This window comes from Bos indicus x Bos taurus, chromosome 26 (assembly GCF_003369695.1).
Source record: "Bos indicus x Bos taurus breed Angus x Brahman F1 hybrid chromosome 26, Bos_hybrid_MaternalHap_v2.0, whole genome shotgun sequence".
Classification (NCBI taxonomy): domain Eukaryota; kingdom Metazoa; phylum Chordata; class Mammalia; order Artiodactyla; family Bovidae; genus Bos; species Bos indicus x Bos taurus.
The window spans coordinates 24,313,851-24,334,638 of NC_040101.1; the positions used below are offsets into that span (position 1 = coordinate 24,313,851).

Genomic DNA, 20,788 nt, shown 5'->3' on the forward strand with positions numbered 1-20,788 from the left:
TCCTCTAACAGCATTCCCCGGAGAGGACAGATGCTGGCTTAGATCAAGTTATCTTGTCTGTGAAATAAATTGAAAATTCCTCACAGTGAGAAGCACTTGACCTTGTTATCTGGATAACGTTGGGCTGGGTTAATCAAGTGACCTCTGTCTGGGAGGGTTCCACCACTCTCGACTTCACATCTCCAGAGAGTGAGAAAAGGCTCACTTGCCCTTAGCTGGTCTCATCAGGGATTAGACCCTCTTGCTACCTGAGGCCAGCTGCTCAGGTGTGGAGCATATCCCACCTCCTGCACCACTGTACTTGCTGGCTTCTCTCTGAGTCCTCAGAGGTGAAAAGCTTTGTATCTGGCTTTCCTGGAAGGAGGAAGGGCCATCATGCTGTGTTTGTGATGCTGTGCTGGGGCGATAGGGAGCCTGCATGTTGTCTTGCTGAATCCTTAAAGGGCACAGACACATTTAAAGGAAACATAATGACTATGGACGAAATGTCAACCACCAACAACGAATTTCGTCTTTAATTGTTTGTGTTGTCATATACATTTGACAGGTGCAGAAACCAAAATCCAGGGAAAGAGGAAGTGCCTCTGAAAATGGAACAGGTTATTGGCAATAATTTTAGAAATAAGATTCATTGTGAAATGTAATAAATAATCTTAGACCATTTTCGATATACTCAGTCTGCCCTGTCCAGATTTTTCAAAGAGAGAAATTGTAGAAATATTTTGAAGTTCACAAGGAAAGTCACTAAAATGGGAAGTTATAATCAAAAGAATAGGTAAGAGTTGTGCTGAAAGAATAACAGCAAAAGGAGAAGGAGAGAAGTTTGGAGCTGGTGATGGGGAATTTAGGGAAAGGAAGTGAACTGGGACACATTATTTCTTCATTATGTCATCCAGGAAGAACTTCTTAGACACTGTAGTCAAGCTGATGCTTTGGTGCTAACAAAGAACAGAATTGATAAGTAGAAGTCCTGTTTGGCTTCACTGCTTCTTCCATGTATTAAACCAGAAATCATGATAATTGGGAAAGATCTTTCTCTGTTAATTCCAAAAGTAATATCATTCAATCACTCTTTGAAGAGGCCTTAATAACCTAACAGGGTCAGGCTTGACTATGTCCATTCCAAGGTAATCCCAGGCAAGTCTCCTAAACTTGGCACCAAAATGTTCCTTAAGTTCAGTAGGGTTTCCATCCCTCCTCGCAACTTCAGATAAGCATTAGTTGTATGGCCCAATATCGCTTTGCTATCGATAAATCTGCTAAAGCCCATTTTCAGTGTGTATTCATGGTTTCACTCTGTACCATTTCTCTGGGTGTCATGTATCATAAATTACTACTTCTCTGCTGTCCTTAAGCTTCATGTTTCAGCATTTGACATTTCCATTCTCATGATCTGAGAGTCGATTTTCCTCTGTTGGTTTCTTTAAGCACTGTTTGGATATTGAATGTGTTCTTTACGTGGTAGTGATCTATTCTGTTGACCAAACATCTCCAGCTCACCATTTCTGGGTACCAGTAGGGTTATACCATGAGGCTCTTCTGTAAGCAGAGCCGGGTGATTAATTCTGGCCAATGAAGTGGGAGCAGAAGTGATGCGTCACTTCCAAGCTGAAGTATTCAAATTTTATCTCTAGAACCCAGAGAACTCTTCTTTCCCCTCCTCTGGTGGTGTGTACAGCTGAGGGGGCTGATCTACCAGCCAGTGTCCCTGTGTGACTATAATGAGCACAGCATCACATCTACCTGCAGCAGATCCCATGGAGCATTAAGCAGAAAGCACACTTCCTTTGTTTCAAGTCCTCCAAATTGTAACATCGTTACCTCAGCTTGACCCCTGTTCTGATTACCACACTCAAATTTCATGCTTGTAAAGAAGCTGAGAAGGAGAATTGGTGTTTTTCATGTACCTGGTCCCTTCCACAGCACCCTTTTGATAGCATCTTTCCAAGTATTTGTACTGAATTGCCACTGTCTATTTAAGTGGTGGTTTAAATGAAGTGTGGGTTGCACTTGAATCATAGGCATATTCCATCAAATAGGCAGACGCCAAGAATAATAGACTTTTCTTTGCTCATGATTACTTAGCTGAAGGAGAATAGACAATGGAGAGCAGCAGAAGAGGGGTGACTGTACAAAGGTAAATGAAATTTGCTAGGATAACACTTGCACTGCACAGAGAAGGAAAAATGAACAGATTCAGCTTGTTTCAGGAGGACCGATCTCCCAGCAATTACACACCATTTCACTCGAGTCTTTATCATGCAAGCTTGTGTTCTTTCATTTAGGCTGTCACCACGCTGTTCTATAGTCCCAGTTTATTCTATTCCTTTCATGGCCAAAGACTCTCGCAAACATTATAAATTATATTAACTGTTGAATAGGATGTAGCAGTCCTGAGGCTACGGTTAGGAATTGCCTGTAGCTCAGATTGGTCAGATGACACAGGCCTGGCGTTATAAATCATGTGCTTCACAGTTAGATGAGAAGTAGAAGCATAGTTAATGATATACTACAATTTTTTGTCTCCTAAATGTGCTCAGCTGGACCTCCTCCTATATACTTTTTGTATCTCTGTCAGCTGGCTCGAGGGAAATGTTTTTTTATGGAAATGCCCTAAGATGAGGAGTCAAACAGAATGAAATTCTAGTCTCAATTCTTCAAATATTAACAGGATAAACGTAAGAGTGTCCTTTAGGCTTCATGTTGCTTTCAATGGAGCTGTGTTGTCCTAGGGAAAAAATAGTGAGAAATATGTAACTTTGCCAACAGAAAGTTTTCAATGCATAGATATTATACATTATATATTGTATATATGAAAATATATGTAATAATTCACAAATGATGAAAACAATACAGGATAAATGCTTCTGCAGGTGGCATGGAAAACATTTAAAATATTGTCAAAATCTGTCAACAGTTTCGTACTCATTTACTTGCATAGAGAAATGCATGGTTCTTTTTTTTTTTCTTTAATAGAAAATTATTTAATTAGTATACATGTGTTCCCCATCCTGAACCCTCCTCCCTCCTCCCTCCCCACACCATCCCTCTGGGTCGTCCCAGTGCACCAGCCCCAAGCATCCAGCATCGTGCATTGAACCTGGACTGGCATCTCGTTTCATACATGACGTTTCACATGTTTCAATTGAGTTTATTCTTGTATGCAGTGTAAATTTTATTTAGTTCTATTTCTGTGTATAAGTTCTTTTGCACACCACAAAGTATGTTGTTATCTTTTTTGTGTGTTCTTTGATGCAAGTGAAATCCATGAAATATACTTTCTCTGCTACCATTTTTGCATAGCCTGTTTAATTTTGTAAATGATACAGATAAAACTGATGAAGCAATGTTATAAACCAGAACAAATTTGGGAAGTTAATTATTTTCTTCATGGGACTCTCCTGGAGATTATAAATTAGAAGTATGTTGTTCAGATGAACACTTTTCTAGTTTCTCATCTATATGTCTTTCTTGAGGAAGAAACATTGTCAGGAAGAAGAAATACATATCACTTCAGCAAGTTGGAAGAGAGAAGTCTTTCTCATGCATATATACAGTCCCATTTCGTTCATGGGATGGACTCTGAAAAACAGGACAATTTCTTAATTACTTCCAATATTTTCTTATTCAAGTTAAGGTATTTTTTTCTGCAAATACAATTACAAATGTATGTGCACATATGTATGTGTATGTACATAAGCATATTAATTTTATACATGATTATATATTTCACACACATATACATACACATTTCTCTGTGTGTATGTTTAAGAGCCAAACCTTTCTGTTTAACCTCTACTAAAAATGCACTATCAAATTCTTAGAAAGATCTTACTGATTGAATGATAAGAATAAGATAGAATAGGAACTTGCACACCGTACCACTTTACAGAACACAGAGGAAAACCATTCTACACAATCTGTGTTAGAAATCTACTCGTCCTGTAAACCTTGAGCATTCTGGAAGTTTCTCATTACCCAGGAAAAAGAGTAGCTTATATAGAAAGAATAAAGCTGTTTCAACATAATTTTATCACAACCTTGTTTTCCTGCACAGTCTGCTAACTGGAAATATTTGAGAGGCTGAGCTTGAACTGGATCCCAGGTGCGTGACATGGGTCACGGGTCACTGACAGTCACCCCAAGTTCCTGCTGTTAAGCAGAGAAGTTCGTGTGCAGGGAAGTTCAGTTCCAGTTCAGTTCCATCACTGAGCAGGGACCTCTGCGAGAGACTCTGTGCTTGAAAACAAAGCTGTCAGGCCCTGCTTAATTGATAAAAGGATCAAAGGTGTCATTTTGGCAACTCAGTGGACTGAGTGAAAGTCCATAAATATAAAAAGAAAACTAATTTAAGAATTTAACTAGCAGAATGATATTCAGAAAGCATCTAACTAGACTTAAATAGCATATGAAATAGAACATTACATTGGTTCTTAGAACATTAGAAATGAGGCAAGGAGACCAGATAATAGGAGTGTGGTTTTCTCTGATAGCTTTTCACAAATTACTCAGAAGGATGAGTGAAACAGCAGATTGATCTGGTTTTTTACTTTAAACACATGAACAGTTTTACCTTGTCTAGAAAACCTTGCCTTATACTGTTACTACCTAAAACGAGGTCCTTTGTCATTTGTTGGAGTTAAATATTTCATGGCCCAGAATTCTGGGGGTATGCCCGGTACAGATGCATCAGCCTGAGGATGCATGAAACAAGAGTCAGCCAACACGTTAAGTTGTGGTTATGCTTTGTTTCAAATGTATAATTTATTATATATTTGAAATAAATACATACAGGGAAGCCTGACCTGCTACGGTTCATGGGGGCTCTCAAAGAGTCGGACACGACCTAGCAACTGCACTACAACATCATAAGCTATTATTTTAGTAGAACAATATTTATCATCAACAAATACCCATGAACTATCTATTCTTGGAAAGTTGGGTAAGAGGAGGGAAGCAAAATAGGGAATAAGATGGAGTTTACTATCAAAAAGTAAAATAAATGGGTCTGAATCTCATCAGAACTTGTAAATTCTACATATTTGCTTCTTTTAAGTCCTTGTGTATAACAAATGCACTCTCAAAGAAACCCAGGGTGATTTTTTAAAACTAATACCATGGTAATTTTTTAACCGTAGAAATGATCTGATTTCCTAATTGTTTGTCCTATTTTGTAGCAATTTGAATATAAAGTCAAGTCATGCTTAGAAAATAATTCTATCTGCATATTTTGGACTAAAAACTTAAAATCATATACAACTCACTTATATCACTCCCAGGTATAATATCAGGATGCCTTGATCAGCATGGTAAATATTGCTCAGCATGTTTGTATATCGTCGCTGTGACAACTTCAGTGGCACTCACTCTCTTTTCCTTTCAGATATCAGAACTGATGATTCACAAGCTCAACCAAAACTCTGTGCACTTTGAGCTGAAGCCAGGGGTCCAAGTCCTTGTCCACGCAGCCCACTTAACAGCAGGTCAGTGTTCCCCTCCCTGGGTTCTGGCTAGTGGCTCTGGCAGAAGGGGATCCCAATTTGTTTCAGCAAAACAAGACTAACTGGTGTCACTGCTGATCAGAAATAGGGCTTCGTTCTTTGGAGGTTCTTTTGCTTGTCTTGTTTTTGTTTTGTTTTTTTTTGCCTTAATGGGGACCAGCAAGGTGAGAGAAAAAGTTGATTTTCCTGCCTGGTTCATGGCAAAAACCATCAGTGAATCACTTAAAATTCCCTCAAATAATAGCATATTTCATCTTACAGAAATCTTGAAAATAAAGTTAACTTTACAAATAATGTTTTTTTCTGGTCTTTCTGTAAGACTTTACTTTTAAATCATTCATGCTATGAAGAATTTTCTTTCAGTTTGGGATAAAGAGGCACAATAGAAATAGCTGGGACTTAGAAGCTGTCCAGGGCCATAGCCAGGAGCTGAACCCCAGGTTGGTCAGTATCTTACAAATGAATGAATGTCATTGAATTTCTGTCTCTTCACTTGTACAAGATGATGGGGAAAATATTCTTCCTAAGGCCATATAGAAGTCTCAATAGTAATTCAGGTAGTTCCAAGTATATAGAAATAGATATTATTGTGCTATATTAATAATAAATTAACACCAGGTATTGGGTCCTTATTTTTGCAGAGTGCTATACTGGTGTTGCATAATGGCCAGCAGGCAGTGGCCTTTGCCTTCAGAAGTATAATCTAGTTGTGGTGTTTCAGAGTTTGGTGGTGACCGTGGTGGTGGTACTTTGGGGTGGAGGAAGTGGGCAGTGGGGGGATCTCTGAACAAGTGAAATGCATAAATGCCTTTACAGAGAGGCAGTAGCACATTTCTGAGTGCCTGGACTTTGCAGTTTTGCAGCCAGACCATCGGTTTCGGTCTTGCTCCATCACTTTCTTAGTATATAGACTCTGAGAGGAGACTTCTCTACAGCATCTGGAACAATGGAATTGTGTGAGGGTCAAGTTAGTTTAGGTTACACACATAGGGTAATGCCTGGTGCAGAGTCAGGTGTTATTTTTCCTTTTATCCTTTTTTATTATTAACAATCAAAGTTTTATGAGAAACTTAAAGCAGTTGTAAATTGCAGCCAGTCAAAATGACACAGGAAAGCTTCATAGAGGAGGTGGTCTTTGGGTCAGACCTTGAAAATTGGATAGGATTGAACTGAAGAGATTATTCCAAGCATAATCTTGGAATAATCAGGGAAGGAACATGAAAGCCCTGAATAAGTAGAGACAAGGAGCAGGTTTTTCCAATTCCATTCTCTGGTTTCCTGGAGGTTCCTGGAGGTGTGCTTAGGTCTAGAAGAAGGCCAAGCAGGTTGGCCACTGGCCTCTTTTCTACTTGGATTCCATCTTTTTACTTTATTAGGATTTCATAAAATGTTTTTCCTTAGAAAAAAGAAAAAAATACTGACTTAAAAAACAAACATATAAAAGTCACTGTGCTAAGCACAGGACATGGAGGTGAAAGGTGGAAATATGCCAGGCTGAGCTATTTCTTCTTCCTATGGTGGACTCTGGGAAGCCGTGGAGACCTAGGAGCAGAGATGTGACTGATTCAGAGTCACTTGAGAAAGGTGACTCTTAGGAGCAAGGATGGAGTAGAGCCAGCTTGCTATGCTGCAGCAAATGGATATAGTCAGTTGCATCCATCAACAGACATTTATTGAGTTGCTGGCTACTCTGAGCCAAGAAGTGTTCTCAGCATGAGATAGAGCCTCTGCCTTCATGAAGATTCCATCAGTGGAGAAGGCTGGGCAGGTAACACATTGAAAGTGACACTTTACAAATCATACTGATGGTGAAAGGTACTGAAGAAAATAAGAAAATATAAGAGAGTAGAAAGGGACTTCCCCAGTGGCCCAATGGTAAAGTATCCGCCTGCCATGCAAGAGACACAGGTTTGATCCCTAGGCCGGAAAGATCCCCTCAAGTAGGAAATGGCAACCCACTCCAGTGTTCTTGCCTGGAGAATCCCCATGCACAGAGGAGTCTGACAGGCTACAGTCCGTGGGCGCGCAAAGAGTTGGGCATGACTGAGCACGCGCACAGAGAGTAGAAAACAATGGAGCACCTATGAGGGCAGCTTGTAAGCCTACGGCCTGAACAAACTGACCGCAGAGCGTTTGATGATCTTCTTGGCCGTTTCCTGCCAAGAAGATTGGCCTTTGATCTTTGGTGAGCAGTGGTGGCACATGGCAGTTACACATAGTTGGTTAAACTGGAAAACAAACTCCAGAAACATCCCTTGTCATCAGCCCAGTGGCCAAGCCACTGACAGTTGTTGTCATATCACTCTCCAAAGATGGTTTGATTAGTTTCCTAAAGTTGCATCTTACTTTATATATTAGTTAAGGATGCCTTTCTGTGATGACATCTGGGATCCAGAATTTAAAAAAAAAAAAAAAATCCAGAAAGTGGCTAATGATCTGAAACTGCTTTGACCAGCGACTTGGCCTGGAAAATGGATATAGCAAAGGCACCCATGGATCCGTAGTTCCATGGAGGAAAGAAAGGTCATTCCTGATAACCAGGAAAAAATAATTCCACTGGTCTAAGTTCCAGTTGGCAAAGAGTAATGCAAAGTTGGGAAGATGTAGAAAATTTATCCAATTAATATTCATGCTTCATCCTGTAGCTGGAGATCAGTACTCAGATCCCTCAGAGAAGGGGCTGGCAAAAGGGAGTGTATTACTGGGAACTTAGGTAAGCATGCTGAGATTAGAAGGACAGACCTCTGCAACACAGATGTGTATTCTGCAGGGTTGCCAAGGGAACAAAAGGAAACTGGAGTTTGAGGCAAAAGCCCGAACTTAGACTGAGCCGTTTTGGAGACAGTGAGAAAATTATCTGGCTTCCAGTCATCCAGGCTGTCCCAGGTTCTTCTGAAAGTATCTCTCATACACCTTTGACAGTGTAATTTGAAACCTGATTACCTGGCCTTTTGTGCTTCCTAGGATGGCCAGAGTGAACGTGTATGTGGGTAATCAGCTCCCGTTTGAAGAATAAAAGAAGAGACTGTCAAGGGCTGACATAGGAATTGAGTCTTGGAAATTTTCGCTGTATTGATTTTAGCCATGTTGTCATAATAGCGTTAGGACTGGCAGTTCCAAGGGAGAGAGGTACAAAGTCGATTTCAGCCAGGCTTTCATATGCAAAAGGCAAGGCTTGTGTTAAGGCTGGCACTCTTCAATGACTGACAAGAAAGTAGAATATAGGAGTGATCAGTTTCATGTTGGAGATTGTTCCTAAGGTAACTCTACCTACCTGATTTTTTGTTTTTAACTGTTTGAACAGAGGGTAGATAGACTATGGTATCAAGGCAGTGGAGGGAATTCTCCTTTCACACATAGGAAATTTGGCATGTTGGGTAGGTGATCAGTTGGATGAGAGAGTTGCCACCATTTGTTTAAGTTGACATTAACACATCCATATTGGGATGGCTAGGAAGAGAAAGCAGAAAAATATCCCCTTTCTTGCCTGGGGGAAAGAAGACATGATGAGGAAGAGAATTTGATGCCGAACTTTCACCTAAGCTCCCTTCCCTTTCCTTTCATCCCCCTTACAGGCAGGAGAAAACAAAAATAAAATACAATCTCAAAAAAGGGAAGAAGGACCACTGCTTGCAACATTTCATGTCTCATAAGCAGGATTGCTAATACCTTCCCAGGGACCATTCCAGCACACCGCTGCATACCATTAATTGCTTAGCAGATGTTCAACAGCCTTCTTTTAAAAATATTTGAGCCAGAGTATATTGCTGGTGGGAGGGGCAATGCATAATTTGGTTTGTCTCCAAGGAAAAAGAACTGTCTCCTTTCAGGAATTTACTAGCCTTGCTTTGTTTTTCAAATTCAGTTCCCTGTTTGCTTTTATGGGAACACAAGGTAAGCATTTCCAGGTACCTGGATGTCATTAGAGACAGGATTTCGTTTGTTTCCCCCACATGTTCTGATTGGGAATTCATTAAATTTGGTATCTAAGTGAGCTAAACTTTGAATGCAGTCCTTGTTTTGTTTTTAGCTCTTCCCGTGCTTCTCAGTTTCTGTACAATTCCTCCTGGGGTCCTCACCGCTCGTGATAGCGGCGTTCCTGAAACTCTCTTGAAGTAAAGATTTCAGATTGTGTGAGAATAAGAAGGGATGAGGAGCTGTTATCAAGAAGTTTGAGAGAGGGCCATGCCTTGAGTGGCTCTCTTTGGCTCTTAGGACCCCGTGGCAGCTGGCGTCATGTTTAGCAGACAGAGGGAGTATGACTCAGCCAAGCTGGGGGCTAGACGTAAGCACTGATGTTTTGATGGAAGTGTACTTTTGCTCATGGTATTCCCAATTGGAGCATTACTTCCCTTTCTCTAATTTTCTACATCGTTTAAATGTCTTTCTATTTTAAGGCTCAGCTCAATGTTAACCTTTACATGTTGTTTTTCTGGAACCCTTTACCTGGATATCATCTATCCCTTGTCAGAACTCACATGGGTTTTTTTAAGCTCTGTCTGATCCTCATCCTCTCTCCTATTTAATTTCCTGAGGATACAGTTCACCATGTCTTTGTAGTGTCTCTATCATTGTATCTAGCACAGAAAATTGCATATATCATGTGTTCAGTAAATATTGCTTTTACAAATAATTAGAGATTTAATTAATTTATAAACTGTAGTTCAGTTCAGTCACTCAGTCATGTCTGACTCTTTGCAACCCCATGAACTGCAACACGCCAGGCTTCCCTGTCCATTACCAACTCCTGGAGCTTGCTCAGACTCATGTCCATTGAGTCAGTAATGCCATCCAACCATCTCATCCTCTGTCATCCCTTTCTCCTCCCACCTCCAAACTTTCCCAGCATCAGGTCTTTTCAAATGAGTCAGTTCTTCACATCAGGTAGCCAAAGTATTGGAGCTTCAGCTTCAGCATCAGTCCTTCCAGTGAATATTCAGAACTGATTTCCTTTAGGATGGACTGGCTGGATCTCCTTGCAGTCCAAGGGACTCTCAAGAATCTTATCCAACACCACAATTTAAAAGCATCAATTCTTCAGCACTTAGCTTTCTTTATAGTCCAACTCTCATATCCATACACGACTACTGAAAAAACCATAGCTTGGACTAAATGGACCTTTGTTAGCAAAGTAATGTCTCTGCTTTTTAATATGCTGTCTAGGTTGGTCATAACTTTTCTTCCAAGGAATAAGCGTCTTTTAATTTCCTGGCTGCAGTCACCATCTGCAGTGATTTGGGAGCCCCCCAAAATAAAGTCTGTCACTGTTTCCATTGTTTCCCCATCTATTTTCCATGAAGTGATGGGACCAGATGCCATGATCTTAGTTTTCTGAATGCTGAGTTTTAAGCCAGCTTTTTCTCTCTTCTCTTTCACTTTCATCAAGAGGCTCTTTAGATCTTCTTCATTTTCTGCCATAAGGGTGGTGTCATCTACATGTATGAGGTTATTGATATTTCTCCTGCCAATCTGGATTCCAGCTTGTGCTTCATTCAGCCTGGCATTTTGCATGATGTACTCTGCATATAAGTTAAATAAGCAGGGTAACAAGATACAGCCTTTGACTAGGTGGATCACAACAAACTGGAAAATTCTTCAAGAGATGAGAATATCAGATCACCTTACCTGCCTCCTGAGAAATCTGTATGCATGTCAAGAAGCAACAGTTAGAACTGGACATAGAACAACAGACTGGTCCGAATCGGAAAAGGAGTACATCAAGGCTGTATAACCTGTAGAGAGAGGTTCAAAACTCTCATCTTCTTGGTTATCCTTTGGATTCAGTGTGTTGGTCTATGAACCGGTCTCCATGACATGTTATAATGTGTGTGTGTGTGTTAGCCACTCAGTCATGTCTGATTTTGTGATCACATGGAATATAGCTGTCCAGGCTCCTCTGTCCATGGAATTTTCCTGGCAAGAATACTAGAGTGGTTTGCCATTCCTTTCTCCAGGAGTCCTGTTTTAATACCTCTTACCCAATAATGGGGGAGCCTTGCCTTCATTTAAATAGTAAGCTTCCCAGGAAAACCCACCTCTGTGCTTTCCTTATGTCAGATATATTTTTTAAGACGTTTGATAGTTGTTGATATGTATGTTGTAGAAAATGGGTGAGTTGAAGGAAAATTGGAGCTCTATAAAGGAGAAGACCTAAAGACAATGGGAGAGGGACTGACAAGAGAGATGTTCCTGAAACATACAGAAGCAAATTTAACTTATTGGCCATTATTTCACCAGAATAGTAAAATAAGGAGCAAAGCAAGCTCTGTCTCCCTTCATGACAGAGCTCAGGGTCTCAAACCTTAGATCACACTACACTTACCTGATCAAACAAACCATACCTTCTTCACATCTTTTGTAACGTCTCCCTTGAGTTCTCTCTTATCCATGTTTTTACCCTGGCCTTCTTTTTATTGATTGATTGACTGACTGATTTTCTCCTGTATTTTAAGAGCTATGATGTGTGATGTAGGGATGGTTTAGGGAGAGTTTTTCCAACAAGACTCACAGGAAGTCTTGGGATCTGCTGCAGAATATTTGATGCCTGTAGGTAATTACAGCAGAACAAGCCTGGGCTGTTAACAAAATATCCCTAAAATACCAATAGTTTTCTCATTGCTTCTGGTAACTTGGGATTTACTCAAGGGCACACAGTTCATTTCCAGTTTATCATCTTACTTCTCCACATGACTCTGTACCTCACTATGCAATGATTCCTTTAAAACTATGGTTTTTCCAGAGATATGAAATAAACCAGTACTCTTGCTCAATGTACACTGGCTTGATCTGGGGCCCAAATACTAGTTGCATGAAGCTTTCCTAATTTTAAATCAAGAGGATGAAAAGCATTGCATGTGGAAGATTCAATAAAAATGAGCCTTCATGCTGAATAGGAGTTCAGTCAAAGCAGAGAAAATAAACCTGCCAGATTGAGGGGCTATGCCGAGCAGAAGCAGAACAAAGTTAGGTTTATGTGTAAAGTGATCCATAGTATGACATGTGTGTGGCATTTAGATACATACCCTCAAATATTCCTAACTGGATATTAACTGAAGATATAATTATGAGCAGAGGAAAGAGAGAGGGATACAATTCACGGGAATTAAATGTGTCATTATTTGACATGTCATTTATATTATACACTTTGTTCATCATCCATGCATAATGTGAGAAGACTCTCATCAACACATGTTTAGTTTACTGTCGCAAAGTATGATACACATGATAAAGGAAAGAAGGGGCAGATAAATGGATTTTCTAAGACCATAGGCCAACAGCCAATAATCCTTTCTCATTTTACAAAGTATTTACCCACTTTACAAGGATTTTTCAACTCTAGTAGCAAGAGATGGTCATTTATTTGATAGAGTTGGAAACCTAGAATCTCTTTTATAGTTGCCAAAGCAGATAACTGTCACGGTCATGTTGGTTTGGTGCTAGTGTTAGTCACTTAGTCATGTCTGACTCTTTGCGGCCCCCTGGACTGTAACCCACCTGGCTCCTCTGTCCATGGAATTTCCCAGGCAAGAATACTGGAGTGGGTTGCCATTCCCTTCTCCAGGGGATCTTTCTCCCAACCTTAGGATTGAACCCAGGTCTTCTGCATTGCAGGCATATTCTTTATGACACCAGAGAAGCAAGTGTCATAAAACAGACAAGAGGTGGTGCTGCTGGTTTAGTCACTAAGTCATGTCCAAGTCTTGTGACCCTGTGGACTGTAGCCTGCCCAGCTTCTCTGTCCGCAGGATTCTCCAGGCAAGAATACTGGAGTGGATTGCCATTTCCTTCTCCGAAACAGACAAGTAAAGAACCATAGTAGGAAGCTGGGACTAGGAGGTGGGCACTCAGGTGAAGAGGCCAGGACCAGACCTCGCTTTAAACTGTGAGCTTTAGTTTATCACCTTTTAGTAGATTGCCAGGTGAAGGGAATCTGCTGACAGGTAATAAACTAAAGTTTTAATTGCTGATACAAACCTCTCACGCTACACCGAAGTCTGTAACTTTGTTCCTGTGAGGATCCATGGTCATCAATTAATTCAGCAATTATATTTGGGAATGGGGGTGGGGACAGGGGGCAGGGGATGGGGAGAAAGCAGCTTAAAAAACGTATTGTTTCTCTTTTGGTAGAAGAGATGAGGGCAGTGAGACTAGAAGTTAATGCCTCAGCAAGCAAAGGGAAACACTACATTTTATTTGAGGACACAGAGCCTTCACTAGATGAATTCATATTAAATGGCAACCAACAGCACTTAGGGATTCCGTGCATTTCACAGGAGTTATTTATTGGATAAATAAACTAAACCTTGAGAGATGAGACTTCTGTACAGTGGGACTGGAAAAGCTGGTGCTAACTGATTCACTCAAAACATTTGGGATAAATAGCTGCCTGTTCTGTGGCTGGAAAATCTCCTTCTAGCTTAGGGTAGGCAATCCCTGCTATTAAACAGTTGTTCTTTTATTCGGCTGTGCGTCATAGTTTCGGAGGAAGCTTCATCAAAGTTGAGCTTCCTCAGGCCTCGCTGCACGTTCCTGGAATCAGAATCCCAGGGATCTTTGGGAATCTGCCTTTGTAACAGGTTCCCCAAGAGATGTTTATGCAGCCAGGCCTTTCACCAGTCTCAGCAGCTGCTCTTACAAGCATTCTGCAGACAGAAATCTATCTGCGTAACAAGGAAAGGTGCTCGTCTATCTCCAGCAATAAATCTGATTTACAACTCAAGGCATCCACTCAAAACAGAGGCATGCATTTAAAAAAAGGAAAAAAGGCCCTTGATATTAAGTGTAGGAAGAAATTAGTAATAAACATTAAAATCTAATTCCTTGATGTATTCGGAGCAAATTTAATTGGCCGAATGAGTAGACGACAGTGGGAGTAAGGGGAAAAAAATGAAACCTGCCTCTGAATGTGGGATAGACTCTATCCATAATCTAGATGGATGGCAAAGGTCAGCCAAGAGCTGTGGCTGTGAAGCAGTTGAAAAATGATTAAAGCGTGAACCAGAATGTTAGTGGCAGAACAGCCATGGGTTTTATGAAAGTTAAACAAGTGATATTATCTCGGTGTTGTTAATGTGCTAGTGTGAATAGAAAATGATATATCCACACCTCTCTGTATTTCTGCACATATTAGAGAATCAGCGTGCTCTTCCACTCTTAGCTTTGTGGTGGGGGTCACTGTTCTTCTGGGGTTTTGGATACTGATTGGTAAAAAAAAAAAGGTAAAAGCTTAATATTTCTCAAAGCCTCAAATCTCAGGCTGAAATTTTTTAAAATGTAATACCACATAACTGCTCTCAACCCCTCCTATCTGTCTAGCAGTCACCTTGTTTAAGCTATTATGTTTAGGAAGCCTGTCCTTTGTCAAGGGTATGTGTGGGTTTTTAATAAAACTGTTATCTTGTGTTATCTTAGCCTCCATGGTTGCTGCTGACTGGTTCAATTTCTTTTCAGGTGTAATAAAAAGATATTATCACTGAGATGTTAGAGAATTAATATTTCCCAGCTTCGCTTACTACCTCTGGATATGTTATGAGTCAATGTGGGAGGGGATAAGGTACTCAGAATTTCAGTCTAGGTCAAGATACATCATGAATTCTGCCTAACAGTTTACATTGAGGAAGACCCTTTCACTTGAAGGCAGAATCAGCATGAGTTCAGAAGCTTTAGAAAACACAGTATCACATAAGCCACATTGTTATACATGCAGATGCCCAATTGTGAAGTTGTGGAGCTCAGACCTGTAAAGTGAACTAGATGGTTACAATAACATTTTCCGTTTAGGGATGAAATTAGCACTAGTGGAATTCTTCCACAACCAGTAAATTTATCTGTCTCTTTAGTCTCTGGTTGCCTTATGGTCTACACGGTTATCATTTACGAGTCTTTGGTGAGTAAAGTCATGCTTGTAATACTTTTCCTTTCTTCTGTTTTTCCTCTCAAATATTTTTTTTTTCCTCTACACATAATTAGGTTGTTTCACAGACATGTGGACCCAGTGGTTTTTGACAGTTATTAAGCTGTTATGGTATTATGATAAGTAGGTGCTGAGATATTAAATATATCCCTTTCCCAAAGGTGACTAAATGACTGTGATACTTTCATAAATATGCCAGGGACCAGCAATGAAGCAGTTCATTAGCTTCGGAAGATTCATAAGCTTTTTTTTTTTCCCTAAGATTTCCTGGGTCTATAGAAAGGCATGAATGACTATAGGTTAACTGCCCTGAAGATGTACCCAGAATCTCCTGGGCAGAGAATGGTCAGATGAACAGTTCGGCAACAGTACAATCATATATCAGGTTGGAAATAAGCCACAGTTAGGATGCAGGAGATGCAGTTCCCTTCAGGGAATGCCTTCCAGAGAAAATGGCGCAACCAAGGAAGATAGGAGAACACATACACAATACAGAGAATATATACCAGAACCTAGGACGAGCTACCTTTTAGGCACTAAGTTTCTCATACCTACAGGGACCAAGGCTGTCAGGCCATATCTGTTGTGTCTATATAAGGTTTAGTAGCATTCCCTTTCATTCTCAAAGTGCCCTGGTTTAGAAAAGAACATTTATGGTCATCTTATTTATACCCAGGCACCCTGTCAGGAGGGACAAAAGTCCATACCAAGAATTGGATAATGTAGAGCCCAACAGTAAGAATTACTAATTGGATGTTCAACCCATTGAAATAAAAGGGTTTTGAAGAGAGAAGGAGTCAGTAAGCTATAGCTGTGTAACAAACCACCCCCAACTTCAGTGGCTTGACGTAGCATTTATGATTGCATATGAGCCTGTGTAGCAGCTTGGTGGCTCTTCTGATTTTGTCTGTACTCACTGTGTGTTATGCAGTTAGCTGAGCATTGTTGGGTAGAGAGCTCTGCTGATCTTGACTGGGCTGCCCCATGTTGGGGGTCAGCTGGCTGTAGGCTGGCCTGGAATAGCCTCAGTTGGGATAATTAAGCTCTGCTGCACGTGGTTTCTCATACCTCAGTGGGCTTCCTTGGGCTTGCTCTAACGTGGCAGTGACAGGATTCCAAGAGAGAAAGCAAAAGTGTGTGAGACCTTGAAACTCACACTGGTACACCATCACTTGTCTTGCATTCTATTGCCAAATCAAGTCCAATGCCAGCCCAGATTCAAGGGGGTGAGGAAAGGAATTTCTCCTTTTGGTAAGAGAAGCTTCAAATTCGAATAGCCTGCTGCTTGGGCACAGAAAGAAGTATAGAGTTGATGCAGTAGTGCAATCAATCTACATGAGGCTGAGCACTCTCCTCAGGGAGATCTGAAATGCTTTTAGGTAGTTTAACTAAAATTAATTTAAAATTCTCCTGGAGTCATAACAGGATAGAGCTACTATTATGATTAGGTTTGGATTTGTTGACTTTGGTGTTCAGGTCACTCAGTCATGTCCGACTCTTTGCAACCCCATGGACTGCAGCACGCCAGGCTTCCCTATCCTTCACTATCCTGGAATTTGTTCAAACTTAGGTCCATTGAGTCAGTGATGCCATCCAACTATCTCATTGTCCCCTTCTCCCGCCTTCAATCTTTTTCAGCCTCAGGGTCTTTTCAAATGAGTCAGGCCTTTGCATCAGGTGGCCAAAGTATTGGAGCTTCAGATTCAGCATCAGTTCTTCCAATGAATATTCAGGATTGATTTCTTTTAGGGTTGACTGGTTGGATCTCCTTGCTGTCCAAGGGACTCTGAAGAGTCTTCTCCAGCACCACAGTTCAAAAGCATCAATTCTTCAGTGCCCAGCCTTCTTTATGGTCCAACTCTCACATCCGTACATGACCACTGGAAAAACCATAGCTTTGACTAGATGGATCTTTGTTAGCAAAGTAATGTCTTTGCTTTTTAATACTGTATCTAGGTTTGTCATAGCTTTTCTTCCAAGGAGTAAGAGTCTTTTAATTTCATGGCTGAAGTCACCATCTGCAGTGATTTTGGAGCCCAAGAAAATAAAGTCTGTCACTGTTTCCATTGTTTCCCCATCTATTTGTCATGAAGTGATGGGACTGGATGCCATGATCTTAGTTTTTTGAATGTTGAGTTTAAAGTTAGCATTTTCATTCTCCTCTTTTACCTTCATCAAGAGGCTCTTTAATTCCTCTTCACTTTCTGCCATTAGGGTGATGTCCTTTGCATATATGAAGTTATTGATATTTCCCCTGTCAATGTCAATTCCAGCTTGTATTTCATCCTGCCCGGCATTTCTCATGATGTACTATGCAAAGAAGTTAAATATCCAGGGTGACAATATACAGCCTTGACATATTCCTTTCCCGATTTCCAACCAGTCCATTGTTCCATATCTGGCCCTAACTACTGCTTCTTGACCTGCATAGAGGTTTCTCAGGAGGCAGGTAAGATGGTCTGGTATCCCCATCTCTTGAAGAATTTTCCACAGTTTGTTGTGATCCACACAGTCAAAGGCTTTAGTGTAGTCAATGAAGCAGAAATAGATGTTTTTCTGGAATTCTCTGGCTTTTTCTGTGATCCAGTAGATCTTGGTAATTTGATCTCTGGATTTTTCTAAATCCACCTTGTACATCTGAAAGTTCTTGGTTTAAACTACCGCTCAATTGCACTCAGTTCACATGCTAGCAAGGTAATACTCAAAATCCTCCAAGCTAGACTTCAACTGTATGTGACCTGAGAACTTCCAGGTTTGGATTTGAACTGGAAGGAAGGGCTGTTGGACAAATGAGGGTGCTCTGTCGTAAGGTTCCGTAAACCCTTCCTGTGATCTAGATAAACTTTCTCTGTTCCAGTCCCATACAAGTTTAATTTCTGAAAAAGAGATTTCAGACCACATGTATTTTGTGATATTCAAGGCATGTAAGTAAAGGCTGGCTTAGGTCTGCTTTAGAGGCGAGAGAGGAAAAATCAGTCAAAGTTTGGCGAACTTGAACTTGCTTTTGTAACTTCTTGACAGCACTAACTTCTGGATCAGAAATGCAATATGAGTTCAAAGTTCCAGGATCATAGAGCAGGTAGATTTCCCAGAAAGTCCCTTTGGTAGAATGAGTATCAGTACAGACCACAGTAAGGATATTTGCGGAGCTTCTCCAGGGTGATGCTGCCATGTTGTTGACTTTCAAACTGGAAAATAACCTAAAGGGGCAAGGCTGCAGCCAAGGGGATTAGTGATGCTCCGGATGAAGCATTCCCTGAAGCGTGTTCTGTGGACCCAGGTCGGCAAAGGGCATGTGCCCCAACGACTTTATGAACCCCTGTGATGAAGTCATGTGAGTTTCCTTCCTGTAGGACTGCTGCGAGCTTTCATATACTGAATCTCCAAGATGGGGAATGTCATATATACAGTTTCCCTAAATTATCTGGCCATGAACTCTAGTTATCTTTCAGGGCTTGTCCTCTATAGAGTACACTTTTAAGAAATAGAATAGCAATGATATAATGGTTTTAAAGTCATTGGGCATGTACCATCTGCCAGACACCATGTTAGCACTTTATAAATTCCATCTTATTTTATTCTCACAGCTTTCTAAAATAGGCACTAGTTTTATCTCCATTTTGCAGATGAGGAAACCGAGGTTAAGTTTAAGTCATTTAGTGTGTCGGCAAGTGGCCAAGTAAGAATCTGATTTCAAACAGGGACCGTATCAGTTATTTCACCCTAAACTTAAGTTTCTGAGTTCACTCTCCTCTCATATACTCAAGCCTCAAGCTGTGACCTTACTTACCACTCACTGTGTATGGATCACTTTTCACAAGAATTCTTGTTATTCCTGTAAGCATCACTATTATCATAATCAGTCCGGGTCCTCATGAATAGAATGTAATAATTCAGTGCATTTCTGCAGGATTGTAGAAACGACATGTACCAGCATCAGCCTTAGAACTGTCAAGTCACATGCTGTATTGCTATGTCCATGCTTTATGGTGTGTGTCAACTGTGGCAAATAAACCACTCAGCATTTGCCCCTTCTACCTTGCTTAGGCTGTAATTGGAGAGGGATTAATTTATGCTTATTGCAGACAGTAAGCTAAAGCTCATTTATCATGAGTGTTCATTCCTCGGCAAAACACATACAAACCCACCTAGTAATGTTGGGCAAACTGTGACACGCATCTGAGGTTGTGTGGAGTAGCAATAGTCCTGTTTACCTTCAGACACAGATCAGCAAGCAGGAGTCGCCACGAAACACAGAGGGCAGCAGTACTCAACCTCTCACTGCTGCTGCCTGCTTCCTGCCGCTGAGCAGTGACTCGCGATGCAAAGATGGCCGGGGGAGTGCATACATTTTAGACCTCGGGATACAGAAGCTCATTTTCCCAAAATAATGTGCGAATTTCTTAACATTGTTAATGCCGCCTACTTGTAAATGATGATTTGAGTGGGAATCATTTAGATTTGAAAGATTTCAGCTTGTGATGGGGAGATAGAGGAGGAGGAAGGGGAGAGAAGGGACACAGAGTCCATTTGTGTGTTTGCTTTCTGTGTCAGTGAGAACCTGGCTGCAGCAATTTCTTCACTTTAGTTTTACATTTATTTCAAATGCCAACCCTTTCAAGCAGCCTTAGTATTCTTCCTGGTTTCTCCATAACACTGATGTTCTGCTTGTTCTGAAAGGGCATTCAGCTGGGAATCAGAGGTTCAGCTAATACAGCTACTTGCCTTTACTCATCCTTATATTCCACAGCTTCTCCCTGGGCCTCCCTTAATTCCCTGTCAAATGTGGGGTTTGCATTAGAAGATTGCCTTTAATTGCTTTCCAGTATTATTTCCAAAAGTGTTAGGATGGTATTGTGATAATGTCCAGAGAGAAATAGAGTGAAACTTTTATCTTTTAGAGTTACAGATGAAATTATATAATAGCTGAGATTTGCTTCAACATAACCCAGTGTTGGGGTTGTGGGCACTGGACAGGGTAGAAATAAAATAACATTGTCTTTGGGTTGATGGTTATTGAAGAGTGATGGATGCATGAGGGTTCATTCTCTATGTACAGTTATCACTGATAAATTGTTGTTTAGTTGCTAGGGTATATCTGACTCTTTTACAACCCTGCCGGGCTCTCTGTCTGTGCAGTTTCCCAGGCAAGAATGCTGGAGTGGGTTGCCATTTCCTTTTCCAGGGTATCTTCCTGACCCAGGGACTGAACCCATGTCTCCTGCACTGGCAGGCAGATTCTTTAACACTGAGCCACCAGGGAAGCCCACCACCCATAAATACACACATGCCTATGTATGTGCATATACATGTTATCAGAGTTTAAGAGTGTATGACCTAGGATTCTAATTGGTCCTTTGAAAACATAAGAATA

General features: G+C 40.8%; 1 protein-coding gene across 4 annotated transcripts in view; it reads left to right on the forward strand.

The window, feature by feature from the left end:
* The window catches only part of SORCS1 (sortilin related VPS10 domain containing receptor 1), a 576,537-nt gene that overhangs the window by 548,540 nt on the left and 7,209 nt on the right, over window positions 1–20,788 (forward strand). For all 4 annotated transcript variants that reach the window (XM_027528998.1, XM_027528999.1, XM_027529000.1 and 1 more), the window contains exon 24: window positions 5,384–5,483. In XM_027528998.1, coding sequence (XP_027384799.1) covers window positions 5,384–5,483 — 100 coding nt within the window. The remainder of the gene's footprint in view (window positions 1–5,383; window positions 5,484–20,788) is intronic.